The sequence below is a fragment of the Furipterus horrens genome, unplaced genomic scaffold, assembly GCF_987537825.1.
Source record: "Furipterus horrens unplaced genomic scaffold, mFurHor1.1.pri manual_scaffold_7, whole genome shotgun sequence".
Classification (NCBI taxonomy): Eukaryota; Metazoa; Chordata; class Mammalia; order Chiroptera; family Furipteridae; genus Furipterus; species Furipterus horrens.
In genome coordinates this window covers 142,036,696-142,063,043 of record NW_028327177.1, presented here as the reverse complement: position 1 = coordinate 142,063,043, position 26,348 = coordinate 142,036,696, and the positions used below count along the sequence as shown (strand labels likewise).

General features: G+C 59.1%; 1 protein-coding gene across 5 annotated transcripts in view; it reads left to right on the top strand.

The window, feature by feature from the left end:
• The window catches only part of ITPR1 (inositol 1,4,5-trisphosphate receptor type 1), a 202,376-nt gene that overhangs the window by 76,096 nt on the left and 99,932 nt on the right, over positions 1 to 26,348 (top strand). For all 5 annotated transcript variants that reach the window (XM_090284866.1, XM_090284864.1, XM_090284865.1 and 2 more), the window contains 17 exons: positions 2,619 to 2,773; positions 5,198 to 5,297; positions 6,225 to 6,385; positions 6,858 to 6,999; positions 9,457 to 9,615; positions 12,098 to 12,270; positions 13,206 to 13,325; positions 14,302 to 14,496; positions 16,540 to 16,791; positions 17,219 to 17,360; positions 18,101 to 18,254; positions 19,163 to 19,350; positions 21,999 to 22,137; positions 22,745 to 22,803; positions 24,723 to 24,884; positions 24,974 to 25,144; positions 25,598 to 25,663. In XM_090284866.1, coding sequence (XP_090140992.1) covers positions 2,619 to 2,773; positions 5,198 to 5,297; positions 6,225 to 6,385; positions 6,858 to 6,999; positions 9,457 to 9,615; positions 12,098 to 12,270; positions 13,206 to 13,325; positions 14,302 to 14,496; positions 16,540 to 16,791; positions 17,219 to 17,360; positions 18,101 to 18,254; positions 19,163 to 19,350; positions 21,999 to 22,137; positions 22,745 to 22,803; positions 24,723 to 24,884; positions 24,974 to 25,144; positions 25,598 to 25,663 — 2,538 coding nt within the window. The remainder of the gene's footprint in view (positions 1 to 2,618; positions 2,774 to 5,197; positions 5,298 to 6,224; positions 6,386 to 6,857; positions 7,000 to 9,456; positions 9,616 to 12,097; positions 12,271 to 13,205; positions 13,326 to 14,301; positions 14,497 to 16,539; positions 16,792 to 17,218; positions 17,361 to 18,100; positions 18,255 to 19,162; positions 19,351 to 21,998; positions 22,138 to 22,744; positions 22,804 to 24,722; positions 24,885 to 24,973; positions 25,145 to 25,597; positions 25,664 to 26,348) is intronic.

Here is a 26,348-nt window from a genome sequence, read left to right as displayed (position 1 = left end):
CACACCATTTCCCCATTTCTCTCCCTCCCACCTCCCAGCTGATAACCCTGCAAATGATTCCCACACCTATGATTCTGTTCCTATTCCGGTTGTTTGATTAGTTTTTGTTTTTATTTTTTAGATTCAGTTGATGATAGTTGTGAGTTTGTTGTCATTTTAGTGTTCATAGTGTTGATCCTCTTTTAAGTAAGTCCCTTTGACATTTCATATAATAATGGCTTGGTGATGATGAACTCCTTCAGCTTTACTTTGTCTAGGAAGCACTTCATCTGCCCTTCCATTCCAAATGATAGCCTTGCTGGATAGAGTAGTCTTGGTTGCAGGTTCTTGCTTTTCATCACTTTGATTACTTCTTGCCAGTCCCTTCTTGCCTACAAAGTGTCCTCTGAGAAATCAGCTGATAGTCCTATAGGGACCCCCTGTAGGCAACTCTCCGCCTCTCTCTTGCTGCCCCCAGGACTCTGTCTTTATCTTTCACCTTTGGCATCTCACTCACAGTGCATCCTGGTGTGGTCCCCTCTGGGTACAGCTCGCCCAGGACCCTCCGTCCTTCCCGGGCCTGTATGTCCATCTCCTTTGCAAAATTTGGGACATTTTCCTCATTTTTTTCAGTTATTGCTTCCTCATTCTGCACTGGTTGACTGTTTTTTTCTTCCTTATGTTCCAAATTATTGATTTTAACACCGGTTTCCTTCCCTTCACCCTTGGTTTTGTGTGGATTTTCCTTTGTTTCACTTAGCGTAGTCTTCACTTCTTCCCTTATGCGTTTGTTGTACTCAAGCATATCTGTCAAGCCTGTGAGCATCTTTATCACCAGTGTTGTGAACTCTGCATCTGTGAGGTTGGCTATCTCCTCCTCACTTAGTTCTCTCACTAGAACCTTGATCTGTTCCCTTTTGGGCCATACTTCTCTGTCTCCTCATCTTGACAGGCTCCTATGTGTGTTTGCCTCCATGTCCCAGGTAGAGTTGTCTCTCCTGTTACGTTGTAAGGGCCGGAGCCTTAGGGACTCGTCAGTACAGGGCGACCCGTTTCACCACGTTGTAGTGCTGTATGGGGGAGAGGGCTCCGAGAGGGAACAATGCCACCTGCTCAGCACTCGCCCCTTTTCCAGGCACTTCTCCCACTTCCGCACCAGACTGGCTCCCCTCTAGCTGTTGCCCTGGCCTTCGTTCCCAGAGTGGGTGGTCTGCAGACATTCTAGGACCGTGGGGGCCCTTTAAACAAGTGGACTCTGCTGAGAGACAGGCAGTTTCTGCCTCCACCCCAACCCCGACTGGTTTGCACAGTCAGAAGCAATGAGGGTTGATTTTTCCTGGCGCTGAGACTGTGAGCTGCGCAGTCTGGTGAGGAGCTGGGAGCGCTCCCCAGGTGTCCCTCCTGACTTTTTAAAACGTGTGACTGCACTTTTTGCTGGCCTTCCGCTGCCACCGCTGCTGCCACCACCACACCGCGTCCTCTCTGCCCCTCCTACCTGTCCAGATGAGTATTTCTTCTTTATATCTCTGTTTGCTGGACTTCCATGCAGCTCAATTTTCTGGAACTTCTGGTTGTCTCTAGTTCTGAGGTAGTTGTGTTCCTTCTTAGTTGTGGAGGGAGACGCAGCGTGTCTGTCTAGGCCTCCGTCTTGGCCGGAAGTCCTCCCCTTTGACTTTTTTACAGAAGAAGCTGGGGCTGCCGAGGCACGGGTGGAGCGGCCTGTGTCCTCGAGGTCAGGCCCGCGGAACCCAGTCCTCCCAGGCCGTCTCCCTACCCGCTCGCCCTCCCCTTTGTCCCACGTCCCCCGCCTGGAGGCCCGGCGGTGCGATGGCCCGAGCAAAGCCAGTTAGGGGCAAAGCAAATGGGGCTTCCCAGCAGATGCAGGTGGATGCTGACGTCCTGCTGGGGGGACGTTAAACATGACAGACAAGTCCTGCAGTGTCACAGCACTGAGAGAGACCATGCACGGCCTCGCGGCCTCAAGGGGCCATGCGGGCTGGCCACCTGCTGAGACCCGCCCAGGCAGACGGGCTCCATGCTTTCAGGTTCTCAGGGGCCCTTTTGTCACCGTCTGTCAGCCTTCATGGAAGATGATGTCAGTCCCGGCCTGACCCCAGCGCAGCCAGAGCCCTCCCCCGCGCTGCCGTGGGCCGCGGGCCACCCTCGTGATTAATAACAGATGTTCTTTTCAGGGCGAGTCCGACTTCTCACGTGTTCTCTTGGCCTCCCTGGGGTCGCTTGCATCCAGGTTTCTCTGTTTCACTTTTGCTCCCAGGAGGTAGCTGCACCCTCTTCCTGCCAGGCAGTTCCCCGTGGGTCCCCACAGCGGCCGGAACTGAGGGTCTCAGATGGCTTCTCCTCGGCCCCCGCTGCCACGGTTGTGCCTGGCGACAGGGTGCCGGCTCCCCTGTGGCGCTGCCCGTGGTCAGCAGGGCGGGACCTGCTGCTCACACACTTCTGTCGCCCCTCGAGGAGAAGGGCGAGCCTCGCTGTTCTCGGCGTGGATGGCTGGCGCTCGTCTTGTGCGGCTACTCTGCTCGCCCTCACGGCCTGTCCCCCGCTCCTGTGGCCCGCGCAGGCCAGGGGCGGGCGGTGGGACCGGCGCGCGGCCCCCGTGACTCGTGGCCTCTCCTCCCCAGGTGGACGCTGACCAGGACGCCTCTCGCAGCCGGCTGCGCAACGCCCAGGAGAAGATGGTGTACTCGCTGGTGTCCGTGCCCGAGGGCAACGACATCTCCTCCATTTTTGAGTTAGACCCCACCACGCTGCGGGGAGGTGACAGCCTCGTCCCCAGGTACGGCCTCACGCGGCTCGTCCCGCTGAGTCGGGGCTGGAGCCTGCGCCCTGGCCAGGGTCTTGGGATCTGTCTGGAAGGTTTTGTATGGAGGTTGGCAAAGGATTCGTTTTGACTGCCGGCTGGAGTGGCACCTGATTCTTTCCCCATCAGTCGTGAGTCCTCAGGGTTGGGTAGGAAGTGCTCTCTGTGCGCTGTGTTCAGATCAACGGGCCGCGCCTGCGGCTCAGGCAGGGCAGTACTTCATTTCCTGGCTGTCCCCCTCTTTGCCAAAGCGGAGCGCTCCCTTGCTCAGCTGAAGAAACAACAGCCAAGAAATTCTAGAAAAGGGAACGTTTGAAACTCACTGAGCGCAAAGTACATTTTCTTGTGAGTAGTCAGAAGTCAGACCAGTCTGCTCCGGCTGTTTTATGAACTTTAACTCTTAGTTTTATGAGGACGCGTGTTGGGGGAATCCTAGACTGGAAATGACACAAAAGCTTGTCCTTAGTGAAGCCAGCGACCGTCTTCTGAGTAACGACAGACAGTGGCCGAGTGCTGACCACCCGCCGTGCCCGCGCTAAGTGCCTTCCTGTGGTCAGTAATTTTACCGTCCCAAAAGCCCCCGTGAGATAGTGTCACTGTTCACCCCGTCTTACAAAAGGGGACACGGAGGCTCAGAGCCTGTAAGCACCTCATCCCAGGGCAGCGAGTCCCATCCCAGAGCCCCAGATCTTAAATGCTGAAGTCAGACAGGCTTGTCCGGGCAGTTCTGGCCCCCAGCATGGCATCGGCAGGTTTCCGTAGGTTTCCGCACGGCCCCGACTCTGTGTGGTCCTCTGTGTTTCTGCCCACGTGCCTCCCGGCCCCCCACTCTCTGCCTGAGCCCAGCTGTGAACGTGGTCACCACAGGGGGCCGCTGTCGGAGTGTGAGGAGACCCTTCTCATGCTGGCACCCCCTGTCCCTCGGCGGGACCGTGTCGGGCAGCGTCCACACAGAAGGGGACCTTACAATGTGGAAGCGCGTCACTCAGGATGCTGAGCGCTGGGTTGTAAGCCGCTTAAGAATCCGGGGAGGGCTAGAGATGTTCTCCCACAGAATCACACGCCTGTGCGCAGCTCTGCCCGCTCCAGGGCGGCCCTGAGTCATTGCTGCTTTTAAATAACGGTTACTGAGAGGGAGTTTGTGCCCCCCTGAGGGCACCTGCTCAAAGTGCCCCGTGTGCTGGGTTCTGGAAGATCAGCCGCGTTGGGCAGACATCCTCATGCTCGGTTTTATGACAGTTTCACCCCCCAGAGGAGCCATGTGCCTGTCAGCGGTTCCTCCCCAGCTCCAAGCTCCCCCACAGCCGTCCGTCCCCCCACTTCGGTCTCTGCTGAGCCGCTGCGTCTGGGCAGGTCATGGAAGCGGAGTGGTGTTTTACGTGGACTTCCGTGACTAGCTTCTTTCCCTTGGCTTCTCTAAGACACATCCATGTGGAAGCATGTATCAGCGCTTTATTTCATTTTATTGCTGGTCAGTGTTCCATCACACGGTTCCGCCATGTGTGTTTATCTTACCCGCGTGTGAGCGGACGGTTGTTTGGGCAGTTCCCCCGTGGGCCTTAGGAACGGTGCTGCTGTGGACCTGCGCGCGCACGCTTCTCTTGGGTCTGCACCCAGGAGGGGAGTGACCGGTCGTCTGTATGTAGCTCCGTGTCTGACCGTTGGAGGAGTGGACCACATTTTACGTTCCCGCGAGCCATAGGAGGCTTGCAGTTTCTCCGGCTGGTGTTTTTTTGTTTGGTTGGTTTTGGGGGGGGGTTGGTTGGTTTGTTTTTTTGAGCCACCCTGGTAAGTGGGCAGTGGTACCTGGTTGGTTTGCGTTTCTCTGATGGCTCATGACGCTGCTGGTCCTCTTCTGCTGTGCCTCTTGGCCTTTTGTATGTTGTCTTTGCAGAAAAAGCTGTTCGGATCCTCTGCCCATTACTTTTCACCCACCTTTGACTTCTAAAATACAGGGATCTCGTATTTGGTTTTGTGCCTCAGAAGGCTTTCACTGCCCCACGACCAGCCAATACTCCTGTTGTTTCCCCGGGAATTTCGTGCTTTTCCATGGTGTTTGATCGCTGCGTGTGGAAATGTCAGTTCCTGCTTCGTCACCTCTCGTGGTGACCACTGACGTACGTCAGTAAACTTCCTGCTCGGCCTGGGCCCAGTCCGAGACATTCTGAGACATTCGTTCCCGGGATGTGACCTTAGGCAGAAATACAGCGTCTCGCAGTCAAGCCAGAGCCCTTACCAACGACCTGCCGTGTGAACACACCGGAACGTCCCGTGGACCAGCACCGTTCGCTCTCAAGTTTATATCGTGCGCTGTCCTTCCTACTCGGACAGACGACGTTCCAGGCCGGGCCAGAGAGAACCTACATGTCCCCTTGCTGAACTCCCCCTTTGTTCCGGCAGGAACTCCTACGTCCGGCTCAGGCACCTGTGCACTAACACCTGGGTCCACAGCACCAACATCCCCATCGACAAGGAGGAGGAAAAGCCCGTGATGCTGAAAGTACGTCCCCCTCGGCCCCCGCCCCGGAGCCCGGGCTCCCCGGGGTCAGACGGGGCTGTGGGCCCTGAAGTCCCGCTGCTCTGGCCACAGTGGGGTCGCAGACAGACCCAAACGTGTGGCATGCACTCTGTCCGGGGGACCTGGCTGCGCGAGGCCGCCCAGGGCTTTGACCGCCCAGAACCTCTCCTTCCCCTCCGTGCCTATGCCTGATGGCTGGACCGTGGTCAGGGCTTCCTGCCCGCCTGCCGGGGCTTCGGGCTGCAGGCGTGTGTGCGTGTGTCCCTAGGGGCATCGGGCTCGAGTGGATTTCCCCAGCCTTCATTATTTCTTTCTCTCTGTGTACTCAAATATGCATGTTTATTTCTTGAAAGTGCTTCCAACCCCTTTAAAAGGTTCCTCTCCCTGAAGCTCACCTCTGTGCCCCCACTTTCTCCAGAACATAAATACACAGAGGGCTCTTCTTTTTCAAAAACGGAATGATACTCCCGTTTGTTTGTTTGTTTACTTATTGGTGATGGGGAAGTTATTGGATTTTTTCCTTCTACTTTTGTGAACATTTTCGGGTATACAGAAAAGTCGAGAGACTAGTACAGCGTCCAGCCTTACAACCCTGTGACTTAGAGTCAAGGGTCACCGTCTCGCATGGCTGCCCCCGCTGTGTGTGTGTGAGCATGTATTGGCTCTCGAGTCATGTGTGCCGTGTAACATACGTGCCACCCCTTTCCTGCCTCACTGTCCCCGCAGCTCCAGTCTCCAGAGGTCACAGCCGCTCACGATTCGGGGTACTTGTCCCAGACGTGTCCCTGCCTAGTTGCCTTTATCTCAGGGTAGCTCCCGGCCCCGCGGGTTGGCCTGTGCCCCGGACACACAGGGCTCGCCGTCCCCGCTCAGCCCACGCGGCGGCCCTCAGAGCGTCTTGTGTTTCAGATTGGCACGTCTCCCGTGAAGGAGGACAAGGAGGCGTTTGCCATTGTCCCAGTGTCCCCTGCTGAGGTCCGGGACCTGGACTTCGCCAACGACGCCAGCAAGGTGCTGGGCTCCATCGCGGGGAAGCTGGAGAAAGGCACCATCACCCAGAACGAGAGGAGGTGAGGCCCCCGAGGGCTGGGCAGCTCCTCTCGCCCCCGCCCCCCCCCCCCCCCCCCGCCCCGTGGACTTCCCAGGCTCGTGCCAAACAGCTCGTGCGAGGGCCGCAGGGCTTAGCGTGGGGGGCTACACCAGCCGTGGTTTGCAAAGAGTAGTCCCCTCTGCACGCCTTTCCTGAAAGGCTCTGAGGCTGTAAAGGTCCCCTCTCTCCGTCTCCAGCTCGTCTCTGGGACGAGCTTCCTAAATGTCGGGGTTCAGGTTCCCATGATAGGAACGTGGATGGCCAGCGGTTTCGGAAGGTGCTGATCCTTCTGTGGACACTAGTGTGTCATCATCCTGACTGTCAGATTTGAGGAACTTGGGAGGAATAGGTCTGCCTTTGTTAGTGTGGCTCCTTGGGCCCGAGACCCCCACGGGCCTCCTCCCTATGGGATGTGGGCCCCTTCCATCTCTAACTGCTCCTTTGCCCCCAAGGTCGGTGACCAAGCTGCTGGAAGACTTGGTTTACTTTGTCACCGGCGGGACTAACTCTGGCCAGGACGTGCTGGAAGTGGTCTTCTCCAAGCCCAACAGGGAGCGGCAGAAGCTGATGAGGGAGCAGAACATCCTCAAGCAGGTCAGGGAGACGGGACAGGCCTGGGTTTTGTAGGGAATCGGTGGGGCCGCAGGCCTCGGACCCAGAGGACGTCTCCTGGGAAGCTTGGTCACCTGACTTTTATAAAAAAGACTATTTTTCAGAAAAGTTTTAAGTTCACAGCAAGGGTGGGTGGAAAGGACAGTTTGCATATACCCCGCCCCCCCCCCCGGCCCCCACACAGCCTTCACCTCGTGAACACCCCCACCCGAGGGGGGCCTGTCACCGTCGATGACCCACACGGACGCATCGTCATCCCCCAGAGTCCCCAGCACACGTGCAGCCCGTGCCGTGGTTGTGTGCTCAGTGGGTTTGCACAGATGTGTAGCGACTGGGGTCCCCCATCCTATCGGGCTGGCCAGGCAGTCCGTGACATGTTCCCCGTACAGGGGTGGTGCCTCGCTGGGTGTAACTTCATAGGAAACGGTGTTTTTGGATCATATGGTGACAGCTGTACGTTTTTAAAAAACACCAAAATTGGTGGGTTTTTTGCAACCATTCTAATATCGAAGGTGGAAGGGGATGGGTAACATTGTTGGCATATTGTGCTTTGTTATTGCAAGGAAGGTAAACACGGAACTGAAAAATGTATCCGTGCTGGGTGTGGAGAAGGGACTGTGACCGATCACACGTGTCAAACATAGTTTACAAAGTTTCTGGGTCCTGCTGACATTTTGGCCAAATGATTCTTTGCTGTGGGGCCGTCTCATGCACTGGACGGTGTTTAGCAGCCCCCCGGCCTCTGCCCACTAGACGCCAATAGCGGGAGACGGCCAACATACTCAAAATATCTAAGCCAGAGTTATTGGTGACATGAAAAATGTCTTTTATTTTGTGGAAAAGAACATGACGGACTTTTTGGCCAACCCAACAGCCTCATACCGAGCAGTGTCGCTGCCCGGGAACTCTGAGCTCCCCCCGTTCCTCCCTCCCTACCCGACCCCACAACCACGGGTCTCCCCACTGCGCCTTTTCCGGAACCGCGCAGAGTTGGACACGCTCCCAGATCGGCTGCTCTCGCCTGCACTGCACACCTGAGTCTGCTCTGTGGCTCTTCACGGCCTGACAGCTCAGGCCAATCGAAAACACACTCGTTGAGAGTCCGCCCCTTAGGAACTCCAAGAATAACTCACGTTACTTTCCTCAGAACTAGCACCGGCGCTCTGGGCTGCGTCCTTAGGCCTTCGTCTGTCCGATGGCGTGGAGGGCGGGTAAGCTCAGGCCACAGGGGCCCCTGGAACCGGCCTCTGAGGGAGTCGGGGCCGAGAGACGGGAGGGAGAGGCTGACGACGCCCGAGGCTGACAGTTCGTTCAGGGCACCTGGGGACGGAGCAGCCGCAGGAAGGTGGCGCTCGGCCTCTGGAGGGGCTGGGGCTGCATGCGCACAGCCCCCAGGACTGCGGCCACGGGGCCCGTGCTTGCTCAAGGCCGTGCACAGCTCAGCGGGCCGCCGCCTCCGTGCGAGACCGTTCCCTGCGGCTGGTCCCGGCCCACCCTCCCAGGGTGAACGGGCGGTCACGGGGAGCATCTTGCTTCCTAAGATGGTGTCAGTCACGTCAAGCGCTAGGAACCATTTGGCCTTGAGAGGACCCCTGTAAATCCCCACAGACCCTCGCTGTAAAGAATGAGTAATGGCTGACAGGAAACATGTAGGTGGTATTCCCTGGTGTCGGTGTAATAAACCGGCGTGAAGTCACATCTAGGGTGGCTCCAGGGTACAGAAACGCAGGCCACATCGTTCCTACAGCGGTGGAGGCCGGGCCGGAGCTGGGCTTGGAGACGCCTGGCCGCTGCAGCCAAGAGGGAAACGTGCTGGCCGTGAATCCCCAGCTCCCGCGGGGACGTGGGACTCGTCACTCTGGGATAGACCAGACCGATCAGCAGGCCGTCACGTTTCAGCAGGGAGTTCCGGTCCAGGAGCAAGTGTTGTGCCGTTGCCCATGCGGCGGCCCCCGGCTCAGCCTCTGGCACAGAGCCTGCTCATGTCCGGAGCAGCGTGGCCCTGTAGGGCCAGACGACCCGAGCCGGTGGCCCGAGCCCTCCCCGGCCACTGTGCTTGGGCAGCTGACCACGATCACCCCTTTTATCCCTACAATGCCCTTGTGAGCCAGGTGTTTTCTCTGTTCTACTGACGAGGAAACCAAAGGTCACCTTGACCGCGATCTGTGCCGCTGCGGCGTCATAAAGGTGTGTGAGTTGCGCTCGAATGGCCCGATTCCCGGGCCTGCACTTGTAGCCACGGCGTTCGCCGGTGCTGGAGGACCCTCCGTCCCGGGGCCGGGGCTCGGCGAGCCCCCGCTCCCAGCAGGCGGACTGGATGCAGCTTCCAGGTCATTGCTGCGTTTGGTCAGCAGCGTGGACGTCACACCAGTTCCAGACGGAGCCTCCGCTGTCAGGCGCCGGCGGTGACGGTTCTCACTCTTTTCTTCCTGCGAACAGATCTTCAAGCTCCTGCAGGCGCCCTTCACAGACTGCGGCGACGGCCCGATGCTGCGGCTGGAGGAGCTCGGGGACCAGCGCCACGCCCCCTTCCGGCACATCTGCCGGCTGTGCTACCGGGTCCTCAGGCACTCGCAGCAGGATTACCGGAAGAACCAGGTGCGTGCCGGTCGGTGGGAGGTCACGGCAGTGCCCCCCGAAGTTCGGTCACTTTGATCACGAGTTTTACGTGTCGCGTGTACGTTTATTTCATGGCTAGAGAAGTGTTCATGTGACCTTTGCTCTTAGGACGGAGGGAGACTCTGCAGGCCTGCGGAGTGTGGTCCAGGGTCCTTAGCAAGGAAGCCTGAGCACTCGCTCTGCAGCCCCAGCAGTGGGACTTCCTGCCGTGACACGCTAGTCCCCTTCCAGCGGTGGCGTGGCGCAGTCCCTGAAGGCTCAGGAACGCCATCCCGTGCGCTTACGGAGGGCAGAGCAGGGTCTTTTCTTTCTGCCTCTCCCATTTCCTCCGTCTCTGCTGGTCCCTGCCCTTTGTTTTGGTTCTGGTTCGTGTTTTATGATATTCGGAGTTATTACCTACATCATGGTCATGTATGTATAAAACATTCTCCCCATGGCGTACATGTTCTGGCCCCTTTGGGGCTTCCAGGCAATTTGAGATTCCAGGGAAACCTGAGATCTACGTCACTACAGTGAGTGGTTCTCAAGGGGAACTAATTTCGTCCCCCAGGGGACGTTGGCAATGTCTGGAGACTCCCCTGAGTGTCATGACTTGGGGGTGCTGCTGGCATCGAGCGGGCAGGGCCAGGGATGCCACTGAGCACCCAGTGATGCCCAGGACAGCCCTGCAGGGAAGAATTAGCGGCCCAGGAAGCCGGGGTTGCTGAGGCTGAGAAGCAGTCATTCTCCCTCGTCCGCGGGGCCACATTCCAAGACCCTGGTGGGTGTCTGAGACCGCGGGTGGGGCCGAGCCCCATACATGCTGCTTTTTCCTGTGTGGGCACACCTGTGGTAAGGTTCAATCTTTTAAGTTAGGCATAATGAGAGGTGAACAATAATAACACAATCGTAGCAGCGGGCCACAGTGGACGCTATGTGACCGTGGTCCATCTCTGATAACGGAGACGCTGCTTCGTGACCAGCGGGCAGGAGCCCCTGCAGCGTGGAGACGCTGGACAAAGGGGGGGCGTCACGTCCCGGGTGGGACCGAGCTGGGTCGCGCAGGGTTTCAGCACGTTGCTCGGAATGGCACGCAATTTAAAACTAGAAATTGTTTCTTTCTGAAATGTTTCGTTTAATACTTTCGGACCGTGGCTGGCCGTGGGCAACAGAGTGCAGAAAGCGGGTGAGGGATTGCGGGTACGGAGCCACTGCCCTGCGCACGCCGCCTCTGTGACTCCAGCCCCGCGTTGTCACATAGGGCTTTGGTGTTTAAGCCTTTGACTGTCCTGTGTCTGGCCTTTGAACTTGAACTCTTCTCTGTCGTTCATGGTTTTTTTGTCTTCACGAGGACAGTGGAGCTCGTAAGCAGAACTCTAAAGTTTCCAGTACGCTTTGTTAGCAAGCATTTCTAAACCCTCGACTCTGCCTTCGCTGCTGGCTCGTGTGACGCCCGTGTACCGAGGGCGGGCGCGCCGCAGCCTGCACAGGTTGCCTGTGGGCACTGCGGTCACTTCAGGCCCCTGGTGCCACCAGCACACCCGCGCAGGGCCACGGAGATTCACCTGCGCTGTCTCCATCCTCCCGTGAGGACGCCGCCGTGTGTGCGCCGGGGCGTGGCTGGTCCATGAGGCCGCGAACCTGTCCCCTCCGCTGTGTTGGGGCCTCTGCCTGGCTGCTTCTGGGTCACAGGCCACGTGGCTGTAGTGTGTCCTGAGGGCTGATGAACCCCATTATTAACTGTGGGCTGAAAAGTGGACCCTGTCCACCGGGCTCATCCTGAGCACTGCCCAGGATTTTGAAATTAATTTTTTTTTAAAAGGGAGGCACTTGAACTTGGAGCAGGCACGGTGTCTGTCTGGGGCAGGGAGGTGTGTTTGAATAGAAACCAATATTCTAAGCGGCTTCTTTGAGTTTGTAAATATTCCCATGGAATGGATGTCTGAGCCCTGAAGAGAGGCTTTAAAAATGTGCTTTCACCCCCGATAAAGGAAACAAAACAGGGTAACATCGTTCTGAAAACCTGTGTGTGTTCCGTAGCACGGAGCAGTGAGGCACAGCAAGTCCTCGTGACTCAGGAACAAAACCGGAGCTGAAGATCAGCTTTGAGCCTTTCTTTAGAAAATAAATCACGGCATTAAAAAGTAATCTGTGCACTTAATAAAAGGCCCGTCTCCAAATACAGAGCATGTTGCTGAATTACTGTTGTGGGCAGGTTGAGTGAGACCAGGCTGCAGGAGTGAGCGGCTGCTGCCCTGGTACAGGTGTGGGGTGTCCCCGTGACGCCCCCAGGGGCAAGTGTGTGGGGTGTCCCCGTGACGGCCCCAGGGGCAGGTGTGTGGGGTGTCCCCGTGACGGCCCCAGGGGCAGGTGTAGGGGTGACCCGTGACGCCCCTGGGGGCAGGCGTTCCTGCCGGGATGCCGTCGGCTGTGTGCGGCCCCCCCAGGGCCCCGCGCTGATGCCCCCCACACCCCTTCCCAGGAGTACATCGCCAAGCAGTTCGGCTTCATGCAGAAGCAGATCGGCTACGACGTGCTGGCCGAGGACACCATCACCGCGCTGCTGCACAACAACCGGAAGCTGCTGGAGAAGCACATCACCGCGGCGGAGATCGACACCTTCGTCAGCCTGGTGCGCAAGAACAGGGAGCCCAGGTGAGGGCCCGGGCCTGCGGCACTTGTCCCGGTGTTGACCTGGCGGGGGTGCGCAGGGCCCTGGATGGGTCGTGGGGAGAGCGTGGCCCTGGGACGAGGCCGGGGCGGGCCCTCGCTCTGCCATCGGCCAGCTGGTGGCCTTGGCTTTCCCGGGGCTTGGATCTCCTCTCCTGCTCGCCGGCGGCTGTGCAGATGCAACGAGGGGGAAGCACGGGGCACCGAGGGCCGCGCAGCAGGGACCCTGACCGCGGCCTGTCCACCCGTGAGCGCCCCGTGACCGGTCGCAGCACTGGGAGTTGTGGCAAGCGCGGTTGTTACCGGTGCCGTTAGCACGCGTTATTATGGACTCAGGGCCCCCGCTTCTCATCCCACGGGCCCCACCCCCACCCGCCTCCCTCCGCTCTTCTCATTACGACCCTGCCCCTGCAGCGAAGTGGGAGGGGTCGGCCGTGGGGGTCGCACAGGGGACCTCGCCGCCCCACCCGTGCTGTGGGTAAAGGATGCCTCCCAGCCATAAAAATAGCATTTCCCGAGCGCTCTCACGCGCCAGGGAGAGAGCCGTGAGCTTTTTCCAGGAACTGTCGCATTTAACCGTCAGAGCAGCCTTCCGAGGGTCCACGTGACCCTTTTCCGTAGATGAGAAAGCGGAGGCAGGGGAGTCTGCTCCCCGATAAGGGTGCGCCTGAGGACGCGGGCGTTAGACCCCTGCTGGGCTGTGGCCGCAGTCCACCTGCCGCAGGGCCCCGCCCCACCCCTCTGGGCTCCGCTGCTCCCCTCCTCCCGCCGTCCTCCTGGGGGCACCGTAGGCACCGGTACCAGACCTTAAATGTCACTTCTTCTGCGGCAGGGCCGTGGGCTCGGTCCCCTTGCGGACAAGTCGGCCCTGGGAGCCCAACCTCTGTCTACAGAGCACGTTCTGGTTTCTTTCCCGGCAGGTTCCTGGATTACCTGTCCGACCTCTGCGTGTCCATGAACAAGTCAATTCCCGTGACCCAGGAGCTGATCTGCAAAGCTGTGCTGAACCCGGCCAACGGCGACATCCTGATCGAGACCAAGTGAGTGGGCCGCGGTCGGGGCCCTGGGTGGGCTTGGCCCTGGGCGGGGTGGGCTGGGTGCACAGGATGCAGGCCAGTGCGTGTCTGTGCCCGCCAGTGAGAGGGCCGTGCCACGGTGTCTTCACACCTGCCATGGCAGCATGTCCACCGGCTTCTGAGCCTCCTGTGGCCAAGACCTCGCTCGGGGAGTCAGGTTGGCTTTGGTGTGGCCCCCTCGGCACGCGGGGTCACTTTGCGTGCTGGCTTACAGGTAATGCGCGCTCACCTGGGAGCGTCTCACCCACACGTGGTTTAACTTTAAGAGTTTAAAGTTCTCTAAGGATGATGATCAATTTTACATTTTAAAGGCGGTGATAACTCTGTGTCGCTATAAATCAGTGTTGGAAAAAAGTTTTTAAATTATCACTGTTGAAGGTCTTTCTGGGTCCACAGAAGTTTGGGTTCATAGTAGTGACTCATTCTTAGGGGACAATTTGCCTGAGAAGTGTAGGGTCAGTCATATGGACAGTGTTTTTAAAAAACAATCCAAAATCGAAATTATGCCCTGAACTAGTGATTTCGTGTGTGTGGTTTGTTTGCTTCCTGTGCATACCTTAATTTCGGGTTTGGCTGATGCAGGGTGTGTCCGCCTTGGCATTTCATGTTTGAGGCCGGATCACTGTCGTGGGGATGGTCCCGTGCGTTGTAGGGGGTTGAGCCGCGTCGCTGGCTGCCGCCCACGAAGAGCCGGTGGCACCTCCTCCCACTCCGTTCAGACAGACACAAGACCCCCAGGCCTCATCAGGTCTCTGGTGGACATGCGTGAGGAAGTGACCGTTCAGCCCCTCTGTGGTTCTGCCCGTGGGAGAAACCAAGAGCTTTCTGCATCCCGACTCCGCCGGTGCATCTCGGCGTCGGGCCTGGCGGAGCTGATCAGAGATTAGCAACGATTCCGATTCAGAACTAATGTGCTTTCCCGTCTCATTTCATTCCCCAGGTTGGTTCTTTCTCGGTTTGAGTTTGAAGGGGTTTCTTCCGGGGAGAACGCTCTGGAGGCGGGAGAGGATGAGGAAGAGGTGTGGCTGTTCTGGAGGGACAGCAGCAAGGAGATCCGCAGTAAGAGCGTCCGGGAACTGGCGCAGGACGCGAAGGAGGGGCAGAAGGAGGACCGCGACGTGCTCAGCTACTACCGGTGAGGGCGCGCGGCCGGGGTGCCCGCTGTTGCTGGCTTGTGATCGCCCCAAAGAGGCGCCCCATGTCCTCCGATTGTCCCGTGAAAAGGCGGATGCGTGTCTGAGAAATTTAGTGTAGATTCCATGGCTGCTTAGACGGCGACCCGGTCTCCAGGTGTGGCCGGGTCAGAAGGAGGACACCCTGGCACCCACGTGCGTTTCGTCCCAGCAGTCACGCGTCACACTGCCTGGGTGCAGACCTGGCCTTGCTGCTCGTTAGCTTTTTGATTTTGGTCAAGTGATAGATCTCTCTCTGCCCCAACTTCTGAGTCTGCAAAACAGAGGCAAGCAGCACCAGCCTCACAAAGCTTCAGCAGACAGGGCTAGGAACGGTGTGCGTGCGTGTGTGCGTGCGTGTGCGTCCACATTTCATGCCTGTATCTGTACTCACATGTCTGTTTTGTATCTGTCTGCAAACCTATAATAAACACTGAGTTCCCATCAGGCCTGCAGTTCCTGAGGACTGAGGTTTTTCCAGCCCTCACCCTTTCCACAGTCCTAGCTCGCTTGTCTGACAGCGTGAGCCCGGCTGGTGCCGTCCCAGTCTGTTTCCCTGCCTGTCGCCTCCTCCGTCCCGGCATCTCCTTGGTCCCAGCTCTAAGGCCTGCTGCCCTGCCACCTCGGGTGAAGGGAATGGAAAGAAAATGAAGGGAAGAAAACCAAGAAATACTTTTTCAAAGGAAGGGAAGATGGAAAAGAGTCGACAGTACTTTTCGAAGACAAGAAGGAGGACCCCGCAGTTACGGAGCTTCGCCGCGGCCCGTCGTCTGCGTGCTCTCCATTCGGGCGTGCGGCGCGTCCTGCCACGCCCGCTGTGTGCATTTTGCTCCATTTCTGTGCCTTTGGAAATAATGCCTAATCCGTCACCTGCACTTAAACCCTGATGTAAATAGGCCCGTGCTCTGCGTTCCATTCCGAAGCCTGCCGCCTTCATTCGGTATTGTTTTTGAAATGTATTCATGTTAACGGAGGTAGGCTCGCCCCTTGAATTCTGACAGCCTGCGGCATTCCATTTTATTGATGTTCCACGTGTTCCGCGCTCTGACATGTGATGTCGGCCACCGTTTAGTTTTTCACGTCAGCAGACATCCCTGCTCAAGCGCGGAAGAGGCCCCACTCCGCAGCAGGAGTGGAATTACGGGGCCGGAGAGTGCGCCTGTTTTAAACGGCACGAAGCAGCCCTCGCCGGGTCTTCTGGTGACACTGCCCCCAGCTGTAAATTAGAACGTCCGCTTCTCTTTGCCTTTGCCAACTCTGAACATGGGGATGCTTTTTACCTTTGTTAGTCTTAATGAGCATGAAACAGAATCATACTTAAAGCTGCATTTCGCTGGTACCTAGTGAGGGCGGGACTGTTTTCAGCTCATCGTTATTGAGAACGAATACGGCTTTCAAGTCAGAATCCAGCGTTGGCCCCGGCGGGGCTTCTGGCTGGCTCCTTCCACGTGACAAGTATGTTCATTCTAATGCCTGACGGATCTTCTCCTGAGAGGGAATGAGAAACAGGGTCTCAATGGTCAAGTTTGGAAGCGAACAAAGATCACATGAGATCGGAGGAGGAAGAACACAAAAGGAGCCCCTATTTCTTACACGGAGTTTTTGATTGTGTAAAAGTCAAAGAGGAGACCTACGTGAGTTGAGATCCTGAAAGTATTATAAGATATTGTAAAATGACTAATGAGGCTCACGTGGGCAGAGTCTTAGCATTTCCTATGTGGGCTCTGATCCGCTGAATGGAAACACACCTGAAGAAATAGGCCACCGTTTCCGGCCCGCCGTTTTCCCCTCATTTACTTCATAAAATAAGCATGGGGACATGGACTCAGGCCAGTCCCCTCATTACTCCGGCAGAGCAGGGCGGGCACGCGTGCCTGCTGGCCTCGCTTGGCCTGTTCCTTCCTCTGCTTGGGACGAAAGCTGGGCTCGGACGTGCAAGCCGGTGAGGGGTGTCCAGGTCGCTGCCGTGGGACCAGCACGCGCCTGACGCCCGGTCTCTCCCCCAGGTATCAGCTGAACCTCTTCGCCAGAATGTGCCTCGACCGCCAGTACCTGGCCATCAACGAGATCTCGGGCCAGCTGGACGTGGACCTCATTCTGCGCTGCATGTCCGACGAGAACCTGCCCTATGACCTCCGGGCCTCCTTCTGCCGGCTCATGCTGCACATGCACGTGGACCGGGACCCCCAGGAGCAGGTCACCCCCGTGAAGTACGCCCGCCTCTGGTCGGAGATCCCGTCGGAGATCGCCATTGACGAGTGAGCCGGCCCCTCCGCGCCGTGTCCCCTGTAAAGACCTGGGCGGCCTTAGACCTTGTCCTTGTGCTCTCCTTGGTCCCACACCGCCTGTGTCAGGTCAGGCCTAGTTAGACCACAGACAGCGGGGAAGTGACGTGTTTTTAAGCCTCACGCAGAGCAGGCGGCAAAGACGATTTCTTCAAGGAGATGTACAAGACAGCACGCTTACATTTTATGCAGCAAACGCGTGTGTCCGCTGCACGTGACAGCTCTGTCTGTACGCTGGTGGGGAGGGACAGACGGTGACCAGGACAAGTGGCTCAGCTGGATATCTCGGGGATACGTGCAAGAGGGGGTGGATAAAGCAGGGACGGGGATGGGAGCGGGCGGGCATTTGCCGGCCTGGGAGGGCGCTGAATCCGGTCTCTTTTCTCCCCCTCCCTTCCAGCTATGACAGCAGCGGCACCTCCAAAGATGAGATCAAGGAGCGGTTCGCCCAGACCATGGAGTTCGTGGAGGAGTACTTACGGGATGTGGTGTCCCAGCGGTTCCCTTTCTCCGACAAGGAGAAAAACAAGCTTACGTTCGAGGTACCGCCTGCGGGAGTGACCCGTGTGTCTTCCCTGCTTTTCCCTGCTCCCCGCTCCGGGGGGTGATAGGCGACATAGATGTTTCAGCGCATGGTGACTTCTGTCGCGATTATCGGGTTGGGTACTTGCTGAGAAGGGACGCAGCTCCGTTCTGCTCCAGAGTAACGCAGACCCGATGCCCGTCCCTTGGCTCGGTGGCAGCGCTGCTGGAAGGAGACATACGCAGGGGGAGCTGGGCCGTGTCAGACAGCAGGAGACCGTGTGGACGCTGCACGTTATCCTGGTGAACAGGACGGGGGGCAAGCAGGCTCTGCTGGGGCCTGTCACAGAGCCCCCATTTGCAGGACATAAGTCCCCGTTCCCTCTGAGGTGAGGTGTTTCCCTTGCGACACTTCCCCCCGAGGAGTCACGTCTGCGAGGATGAGTCTCCGTGTCCTTGCCGAGAATCCCTGGTGCGTCCTGACCGTCTTGGGCACCTGCACCGACCACAGGGTCAGGCCGTTTGTATTAACAGATCGCCAAGCAGATGAGGAGTAGCTTTGCAGGTTTCCATTTCTTGTATCTTCTCCTTATGAAACAAGATGAAATGGGACCAGAAATTGGAAGCAAAGCACACATTTTCTGTTACCACCACGAGGGAGGTCGGAATCGCTCCTTGATAAACCGGTCCGTGTAAATGGAGCTGAAGGGCTCAGTGCATTCAGCACTGTCCTCCCCTCTCTCTCCCTGTAATGCCCCAGGTGGTCAACTTGGCCAGGAACCTCATCTACTTCGGCTTCTACAACTTCTCTGACCTCCTGCGATTAACCAAAATCCTCCTGGCCATCCTGGACTGCGTGCACGTGGCGGTCATCTTCCCCATCAGCAAGATGGTGAAGGAAGACGAGAACAAAGGTGGGCGCGGTGCGGGGAGGCTGGGCATGCATAGACCCGTGACTTAGTCCAAGACCATGGACGTTTATGTGTATTTCCATGATATTTGTGTGAGTTTCTGTGTATTTTGCTTCACAACCTAAATGCTTGCTTCTCTCTTAAGACACGTCCTGCCCTTGATCCCGATGTGGCGTGAGGCCCTCGGCGATACCCATATTCGGTGAAATACGCCCCCGGCTCGTGCCTGGGTGGCCCATTTCCGACTATGCGCAGGCAGGGCTGCCTTTCTGTGTTACGTCCTCTCTGCACGGGCAGAGGGGCACCTGTCAGGAGCCGCGGCGTGGGTTGTGGCCTAAATGGCCCCCGCGGCTGAGTGGCTGTGTGGCTCCCGCGCCTCGTCAGGGCCTGCGCTCGGCCACGGGGCACCATGGTGCCATTCCACCTGCCCCCAAGCTCCGTCGTCCCCACTTTGCAGCTGAGGAGACTGAGCCCCCGAGCTAACACATGTGCCCACGGGCACGTGGCGGGGCCTCGTTCACACCTGTGTGCCCGGTCTGTGCGCAGCAGGAGGCACATAGTAGGTGGCCAGTAAAATCTGGGAAGTGAATTAATACACAGAAATGCCCCTTCGGGGATTTCCAGACTCCTGCTGTCTCCACTCCTCCCTGGCGCCCTGGTCCTCCATGGCCGTGATTAACCCTTTCAGGTCCCCAGGGTCCTGAGGATGATCGGAACAGAGACACGTAACCTGACCCACTCAGAGCTCGTGTCCCGTGCAGGGTGCCTCAGAGTGCTCTGCAGGGCTGTTGTCGGGCCCGCGTCTGTCCTGGCGCTCTGGGCGGCCGGGAACGTGCGTGCGGCCCTTCCACGGGGCGGCAGAGCCGATGAGCCAGGACGTGTCGTGACTGAGGTCTGTCCTGACCCCGCAGGCAGTAATGTGATGCGGTCCATCCACGGGGTCGGGGAGCTGATGACCCAGGTGGTGCTCCGAGGGGGCGGCTTTCTGCCCGTGACGCCCATGGCAGCCGCCCCCGAAGGCAGCGTGAAGCAGGCGGAGCCAGAGAAGGAGGACATCATGGTCATGGACACCAAGCTGAAGATCATCGAGATACTCCAGGTGACCGTCCTAGCGGGGTGGGGACGCGTGTGCTTTGCAGCATCCTGCTCTGGCGGGGCCTGGGCTTTCTGTGAAGGGAAGGGAGGGACGTGCTCAGCGCCGCCACCAGTGCCATTCCGTCCCTCCCTGGGCTCTCCTCCCCTCCAGCCGCGCCTGAACTTCCTGTAGCGCCTTAGCGTCCGCAGCCACGGGCCCCCACTCACTGGCGCGTCTGTGCGGAGCTGACGTCCTGCTCACTGCCCCAAACTCCGTCCGCGGGGCCGCCCGCTCCGCAGTCCTGGCTGCCTCCCTGCCCTCCCCCCCTCCATTCATCCGACGGCCAGTTACTGAGACTGATTCCGTACCGAGTACTTTTAAGCTTTCGAGATTCAGCCGGAATAACACAGATTAAACGCATGCTGAGGAGGCACGGGAATCCTTAAATGCCACGCGTACTGTTAAGTCGTGATGGGTCCTCAGGGTGCTGAGGGGCGAAGGAAGGCCGGCGGCCAGGGAGCCGCTGGGGGCGCTGGGGCCAGGGGCAGTGTTTCCGGAGGGTCGTCCGAGACCTGGATGGAGTGTGGAGCCCCGTGCACGTGTCTAGGGAAAGGGTCTTGGAAGCCGAAGTGCAAGGACCCCGAGGTGGGAGCGCACCTGGCAGACTTGGGAACCAGTGGGGTTCGAGAGGGGATGGGAGGATAGTCATGGGGGGGGGACACAGCTCTTCTGAGCGCAAGTGGGAGGTGGCTGGGAACAGGCAGGCTATTTAAGTCGGGAGGTCACGGGAGTTGGTGTGCTCAGTGGCGTCGGTCACGAGGGGGCGGGTGCCGTCCACTGCGGAGGACGCGGTCTTAGGGGGCAGAGCCCTCCCGCCACCCAACCTCCTGGGTTTAGTGAGAAGAATACTGTCACCTCCTGCTCTTGTGTCCTGGGCTGCCTGACCCCAGCCCAGAACATGCCGCAGGTCATTATAAATGTTTACAGCCGTAAGGGTTTTCTCTGAGTCTGGAGTCACATTTTACCGATGGCTAGGAAGCACCTGTGGGACCCCTCAGACTGACAGCCTAGGACAGTAAAGCCTGGCGTGAGTAGAGGAGAAACCCCGCCGATCTGCCTGACCGAAGGTGGAGGAGGGGCCCTCAGAATACAGCTCACACTCCCAGGGCTGCTGGTGTCATTGGTGTTGCTTGGGGACAACGTGGGGAATGTGGTCCCAGCCTGAGTGCCCCTCTCTGCGGCAGCCTGAGACCAACCGGCAGAGGGTGTCAGCCTTGCAGCACGTGTTTGCTGGCCCCTGCGTGTGGAGGCCCATTGCTGGGGGCAGGTGACCTGGACAAGGGGTTTTCTTCCTGTAGGGGAACAGGTGTGACTAGGCTGTGCGTTGGTGGCTGTAAATTCACGAGAAGAGTGTTCTCCTGAGACCCAGGGGCAGTGCGTGGGACCCCGCCTAGGAAGGACCAGAGACGGTTCTGCAGGGGAGGTGGAGGGGTCTCAGCCGAGCCTTTACCTGTGGGCAGATTGGTGGTGGGAACAGGTGGGTGGAGCAGGTCGGACCTGAGCATCCAGACCCCGGTCCGTAAGCGCGTCTCCTCGGGCGGGGCCACAGAGTGGGTGGAAGGGAAGCCGTCGGAACTGAGGCTGGACGGAGGGCCAGAGGGTGCTCTGAGCGCTCCAGTAACCAGTGTGCGGGACCCGGCTGTGCAGCGCACCTTCCAGACTTTTCCACCTTGGGAATTAACCTGCGCAGGAGCCGGATCGGGCCAAGTTGGCTCATCGCGATCGAGGCAGGAGAGAGTAAGGACGCGAGCAGGAGTGACTGACAGGGAGGGAGAGACCCGGGGGGCATGGCAGGACTCAGCCATTGACGTGACGTGTGTCAGAGAAGGACTCGATGACCCCGGGGTGGACCGACCCCATTAGTTCTGTGCACCTGAGACTCTGAGACCCCGAGACCCCGCCGAAGGAGATAGCTGGTCGTCTGCAGGACGCACGGACCTGGGGCTGGGAGTCTGCCCCGCCTGGCAGAGCTGGCGGCCTGGCATCGAGGGAGGTCGCCAAGGGGGCGGGCGGGGTGAGCAGAGCGTGGAGGGGCGGCGTCAGCAGTGCCCGGCGGCCCCCGTTCTGTGTGGCTGCAGCCCCTGTCCTGGAGGTGACGGGGTGGGAGACAAGGGCAAGGGGGGTCTAGGAAGTGGGAGCAGCGGGGCCTCGGGGCTGGTGCCCACATCCAAGGGCACCTGGGGAATAAAGGTCGTGAACCAAGCTATTTTCAGAAGTACCGATAGAACCCATTTTTCCCTGTTAGCTCCTTACACGCACGGCCAGCGCCCCCTCTTCAAGGCCAGAGCCGGCCTTCGCTGCCGCAGGAACGGGTCGTGTTTGTAGCGGCCGGAGTCGGGGCCGGGGGTCTGTGGTCGCCTCGGGAAAGGAGTTGCCAGGCTGCTGACGTCTGCCCTCGAGGCCGAGGTGCTGCGGGCACACTTGACCGGCCGCACAGATCTCTGTGGTCCAAGTGACTTGAAATCAAACCCAGAAATACCTGGCCTGCTGGGGGCCTGAGGCAGCCCACGCAGCAGACAGCGGGCCGGGCCGCGCGCGGCGGCTTGGGGACAGGTCGCAGGTGGCACCCGCTCCCGTGACCCGTCCGTCTCCGTTTCCCCTCGAATCTCCAGTTTATCCTGAACGTGAGGCTGGACTACAGGATCTCCTGCCTCCTGTGTATTTTTAAGCGGGAGTTTGACGGAAGCAACTCCCAAACGTCGGAAACGTCCTCCGCCAGCAGCAGCCAGGAGGGGCCCAGCAGCGTGCCAGGTCAGCGGGGCGCGGCGGGGCGGCCTCTGGGGCTGGGGGAGCGGCCCTGCGGTGCGCGTTAGGAAGAGGGCGGAGGGGGCCCGGGTTTGGAGGCGACTGTATTTAGGAACGAGGTTCTGGGGGCTCTTCCTGGGGGGCAGGGATCATTGACAGAGCCCATGGCCTCCTGGGATAGATCTTACTTCCTTCCGTCCTGGGGTGTCTTGGTGCTAAGACGGCTGAGGGTCCTAGGCTGGGGTTACGTGAAATGCCAACAAAAAAAATTTTTTTTAAGTAAGTAAAACTGAAGCTTTTACTCCTGATGGGCGGTTTTCCCTGCCCGGGAATTAGTGGGGAAGAAGGGGCAGCGGGGAGGCAGAAATAGTGCCCCCATTGGGGACTGGGCTTCCGCAGAACAAGGGCATTCCTGGCTGTCACAGGGGGTCATGCAGGGAGTAGGAATCGGCAGGAGTGAGGGGCCCTGCTCACCAGAGCCTCGGGACCGCGTGACCGGGGCCAGCCTGGCTCAGCTGCGTGAGGCCGACCCCGAGGCAGGGAGGGCGACGAACTTGGGGCAAGGTCACCGCTAGACCCGCTGCATCTGAAGTCACGTCCTCTGACTTTTCAGGTGCTCTTGACTTTGAACACATCGAAGAGCAAGCGGAGGGCATCTTCGGAGGAAGGAAAGTATACTTTCAGATCCTGTTTGGGGGGTGGCTCTGAGCCTGGGGAGACGCCTCTCGCCCCGCCTGGCTCCCTGAGGCTCTTCCTCCGCTGCGTCCTGGGAAAGCTCAGCCTGCGGCCTGGTGGCTGTACTGCTCCCGTCGTAGTCCTTATTCTCAGGGTGGTGAGCGCCCTTGGCCTGGGGGGCGGGGCGCAGTCGTGACGTGCCTACGGCAGAAAGGGTTTGAGGGTTTAAGGAGGTGGCCCAAGTACACACTTTACAAGGTTTTCTGAATGGTGGGGAATAGGGTCGAAATAAAAAGGGGGGCTGAACCCAGAGTGGGGTTTGCAAAATCACATAGCTGGACGCTCTCGGGCTGCAGTTCGCCTCTGAGCTCTTTCAGGTCCACGTAGCACCAGACACGCGTCCCGCTCTGTCATCGTCCCCAACTTTAGTGTCTGAACCCCTTTGTAAAAGATCACGTTGCTCAGTGTGGACGCGTGAGGCGTGATTGAAACTCAGATCCATAGGCGACCCCCGTGCCTGCAGCTCAGGAGTGAAGACCCTGGACATGTGGCTCTTGTAACGCAGACAGTCCCCTGTCGCCGTGTGACAAACCACTGCAGAGGCTCAGGGGACCGAAACAAGAGCCATTTCTATTGCCTTGCACGGTTCTGTGGGCTGACTGGGCCCCAGCGGGTGGCTCTCCTGCGGGTCACTGCTGGGCGTGCTGTGCGACCGTGTGAGCTGGTGACCAGGGCTGGCACTTCCCGCCACTCTGCTTGCATTTCTGGCTCCTTGGTGGGGTAGCTGTAAGGCTGGACGTGACTCTCCCCCGCCCCCACCTCCCTTTACCCCTCCCCCACCCATCTCCATGAGTGTGTTGGGCCTGGTGTCTCTACTCTGTGTTAAATATAAAACCCGTGGAATCTGAATCAGCAACATCACTTACTATGTGGAAGGCGCTATTTATCTGAAACACGGACGCCGGGGTCCAGCCTGCCAACACTCCATGTGCCCTGTGGTGTCTCAGCTTTCCCGCCACGTTTCTGATACCGAATAGCGGGGCCCCATCCTCACGCCCTCCCAGAGCACGCAGCACGAATAGCGCACGGGAGAGACACGTGCTCTGCACTTCTCCCGCAGCCCGCGACCGCGCAGGCCTCCCCGTCAGCCCTGGTTTGGTACTAAACACACGGGCACAGGCACCGTCCTCGAGTGGCCTGCCAGTCCATCAGGACGTGCCGCTTAATGTTCTGATTATGTACGTAACACGACACAGTAACCCCCGACCCCGTGCCAATTAAACCAGCGTGATGAGCACCGAGTTGTAATGCTTCACGGCCACACTCCTGGCTCACAGTAGGCTCTGCCGCTCTGACCCGCTCGCCACTGGTTAGTGCCAAGTCCCGGACACAGGAGGACGTGTCTGGGCGCTGTTATGCCGTGTGCCATCCAGGTGCGTGATCGGTGGACTTGGCCTGGATTAAGGCATGGAGTTGGCGACAAACTCGAAACTAAAATAGGCTGGTCCTTCACCACAGAGAGTGCGGGAGGCCCTGGGTTACAGCATCTTATGTAAAAAGGGGTCTCACAGCTCAGGAGAAACCCAGCGGGGAGCGGTTCTCAAACTGCAGACGAGGCAGGACAACCGGCACCGAGGAGCCGGGAACCGGGCGGCAAAGCCAGCCTGTTGCTGCCGGAGGCGGGGATGTTGGTTTGACACTTGACCCTTGTGACACCTTCATCGTCCTCGCACCCACAACATAGCTGAAGGTGAAACACGGTTATTCTGTGGGAGGAGCGCATTGAAAGTCACGTCCCGTGAGGCGGACCCCGGGGTGGGCATCCGAGCCGCAGAGGCGCCTGGGCCCTGGGCCGTGAGCATGGGAGGGGCGCCGGGGCTCACTGGCCGCTCCCCCCCCACGGTCTCCGCAGCGAGGAGAACACCCCGCTGGACCTGGACGACCACGGCGGCAGGACCTTCCTGCGTGTCCTGCTGCACCTGACCATGCACGACTACCCGCCCCTGGTGTCGGGGGCCCTGCAGCTGCTGTTCCGACACTTCAGCCAGAGGCAGGAGGTCCTGCAGGCCTTCAAGCAGGTAGTGCGGGCGCTCTGCGGGGTGCGCGCGGCCACGGGCGCGGGCGTGCGGCCTGCTGTCGGTGCCGCTCACGCGCCGCCTCCGTGCAGGTGCAGCTGCTCGTCACCAGCCAGGACGTCGACAACTACAAGCAGATCAAACAGGACCTGGATCAGCTGCGGTCCATCGTGGAGAAGTCGGAGCTCTGGGTGTACAAGGGGCAGGGCCCCGACGAGGCGCTGGATGGCGTGTCCGGAGAAAACGAGCATAAGAAGACAGAGGTGGGTGGGCTCAGGTGGCGCCCAGGCAGGCGGACGGGCTCCTGGGAACAAGTGAACCTCCGCCCCTGGTTTTAGACGCAAAAGCCGAGCGTGGGCTGGGACTGGGTCTCACGGGAGCAGCTTGTTACGTAGCCGGGGGAACAGCTGTTCCCCTGGGAGGCAGGCTGCAGTCAGTCTCGCTGCTTCCCACGGGTCCCCTCGGACCGCCACACGGCGCAGCCGTCGCAGATGAGACCAGGTTTCCAACACACCCACTTGGGGCCAGGCCTGGCCCATCACCCCCGCCCCCCACACCAGTGACGGGATGACAGCCATAAGGGAGTGTGTGGGCAGGTGAATGACAGGCACCAGCCCAGCAGCCACCCTGCCCTCCAGTAACGGGCGCGCTGGCCCTGCCCACGGACAGGCGGCCGCGAGCGGGAGGAGCCGCACTCACGTTCCCTTTGGCCCTAGGAGGGGAGCGGCCAGCCCCAGAAGCACGAGAGCACAAGCAGCTACAACTACCGAGTGGTCAAAGAGGTGAGTCCCGCGCCCTGCGGAGCCGTCATCCCAGGGGTCACGCCGAAGGTGCCCGTTATCTTTTATGCTCTTGAGACGTGTGGGTAGTAGTGCCAGGTCTGGGTTCAGATCCGACTCTTGCCAGTTCCTGTTTACACACTGTCCGTGGCCTTACCTGTCACAGGTGCACCTGCACCGGCATGTCGTGGACGGAGGGCTCAGTGACAGAACTCGGGGGTTTCCTTGGTGTCTGGCACTCAGTGGGCCCTGCTGAGAGCTGTGGCTCATCAGAAATCTCCGCGTAGGGTGGGTCAGCCCGGAGGCTGGAGCCCTGTGGTCAGTTCCCAGAGCAAGGTCTTCCAGAACGCAGAGTGTCAGCCCTGTGAAGCCTTCCCCTTGCTGTTGCAGCCACCGTCCCCTGGTTACTCTGGAAGGGCATGTCCCCGGCAGATGTAGCCGCTGTGATGCCATCGGCGGGGGGTCTGCCTATTGGAGGAACTTCCCTTTGGCCTCCCTGCCCCCCCCCACCATCTTGTTTCCTGAGGTTTCCTAGTTTTCTGAGGTTAATGCCTTTCTTTAAAAAAAAAGAATCTTTAGCTTTATTGAGGTATAACGAACACAATTGTAATGACCTTACGGTGAGCACCGTGGTGCTTGGATAGATGTGAAGTGATGCCCGCCGTGCCCCCGTGGTCAGCTGTCTGGG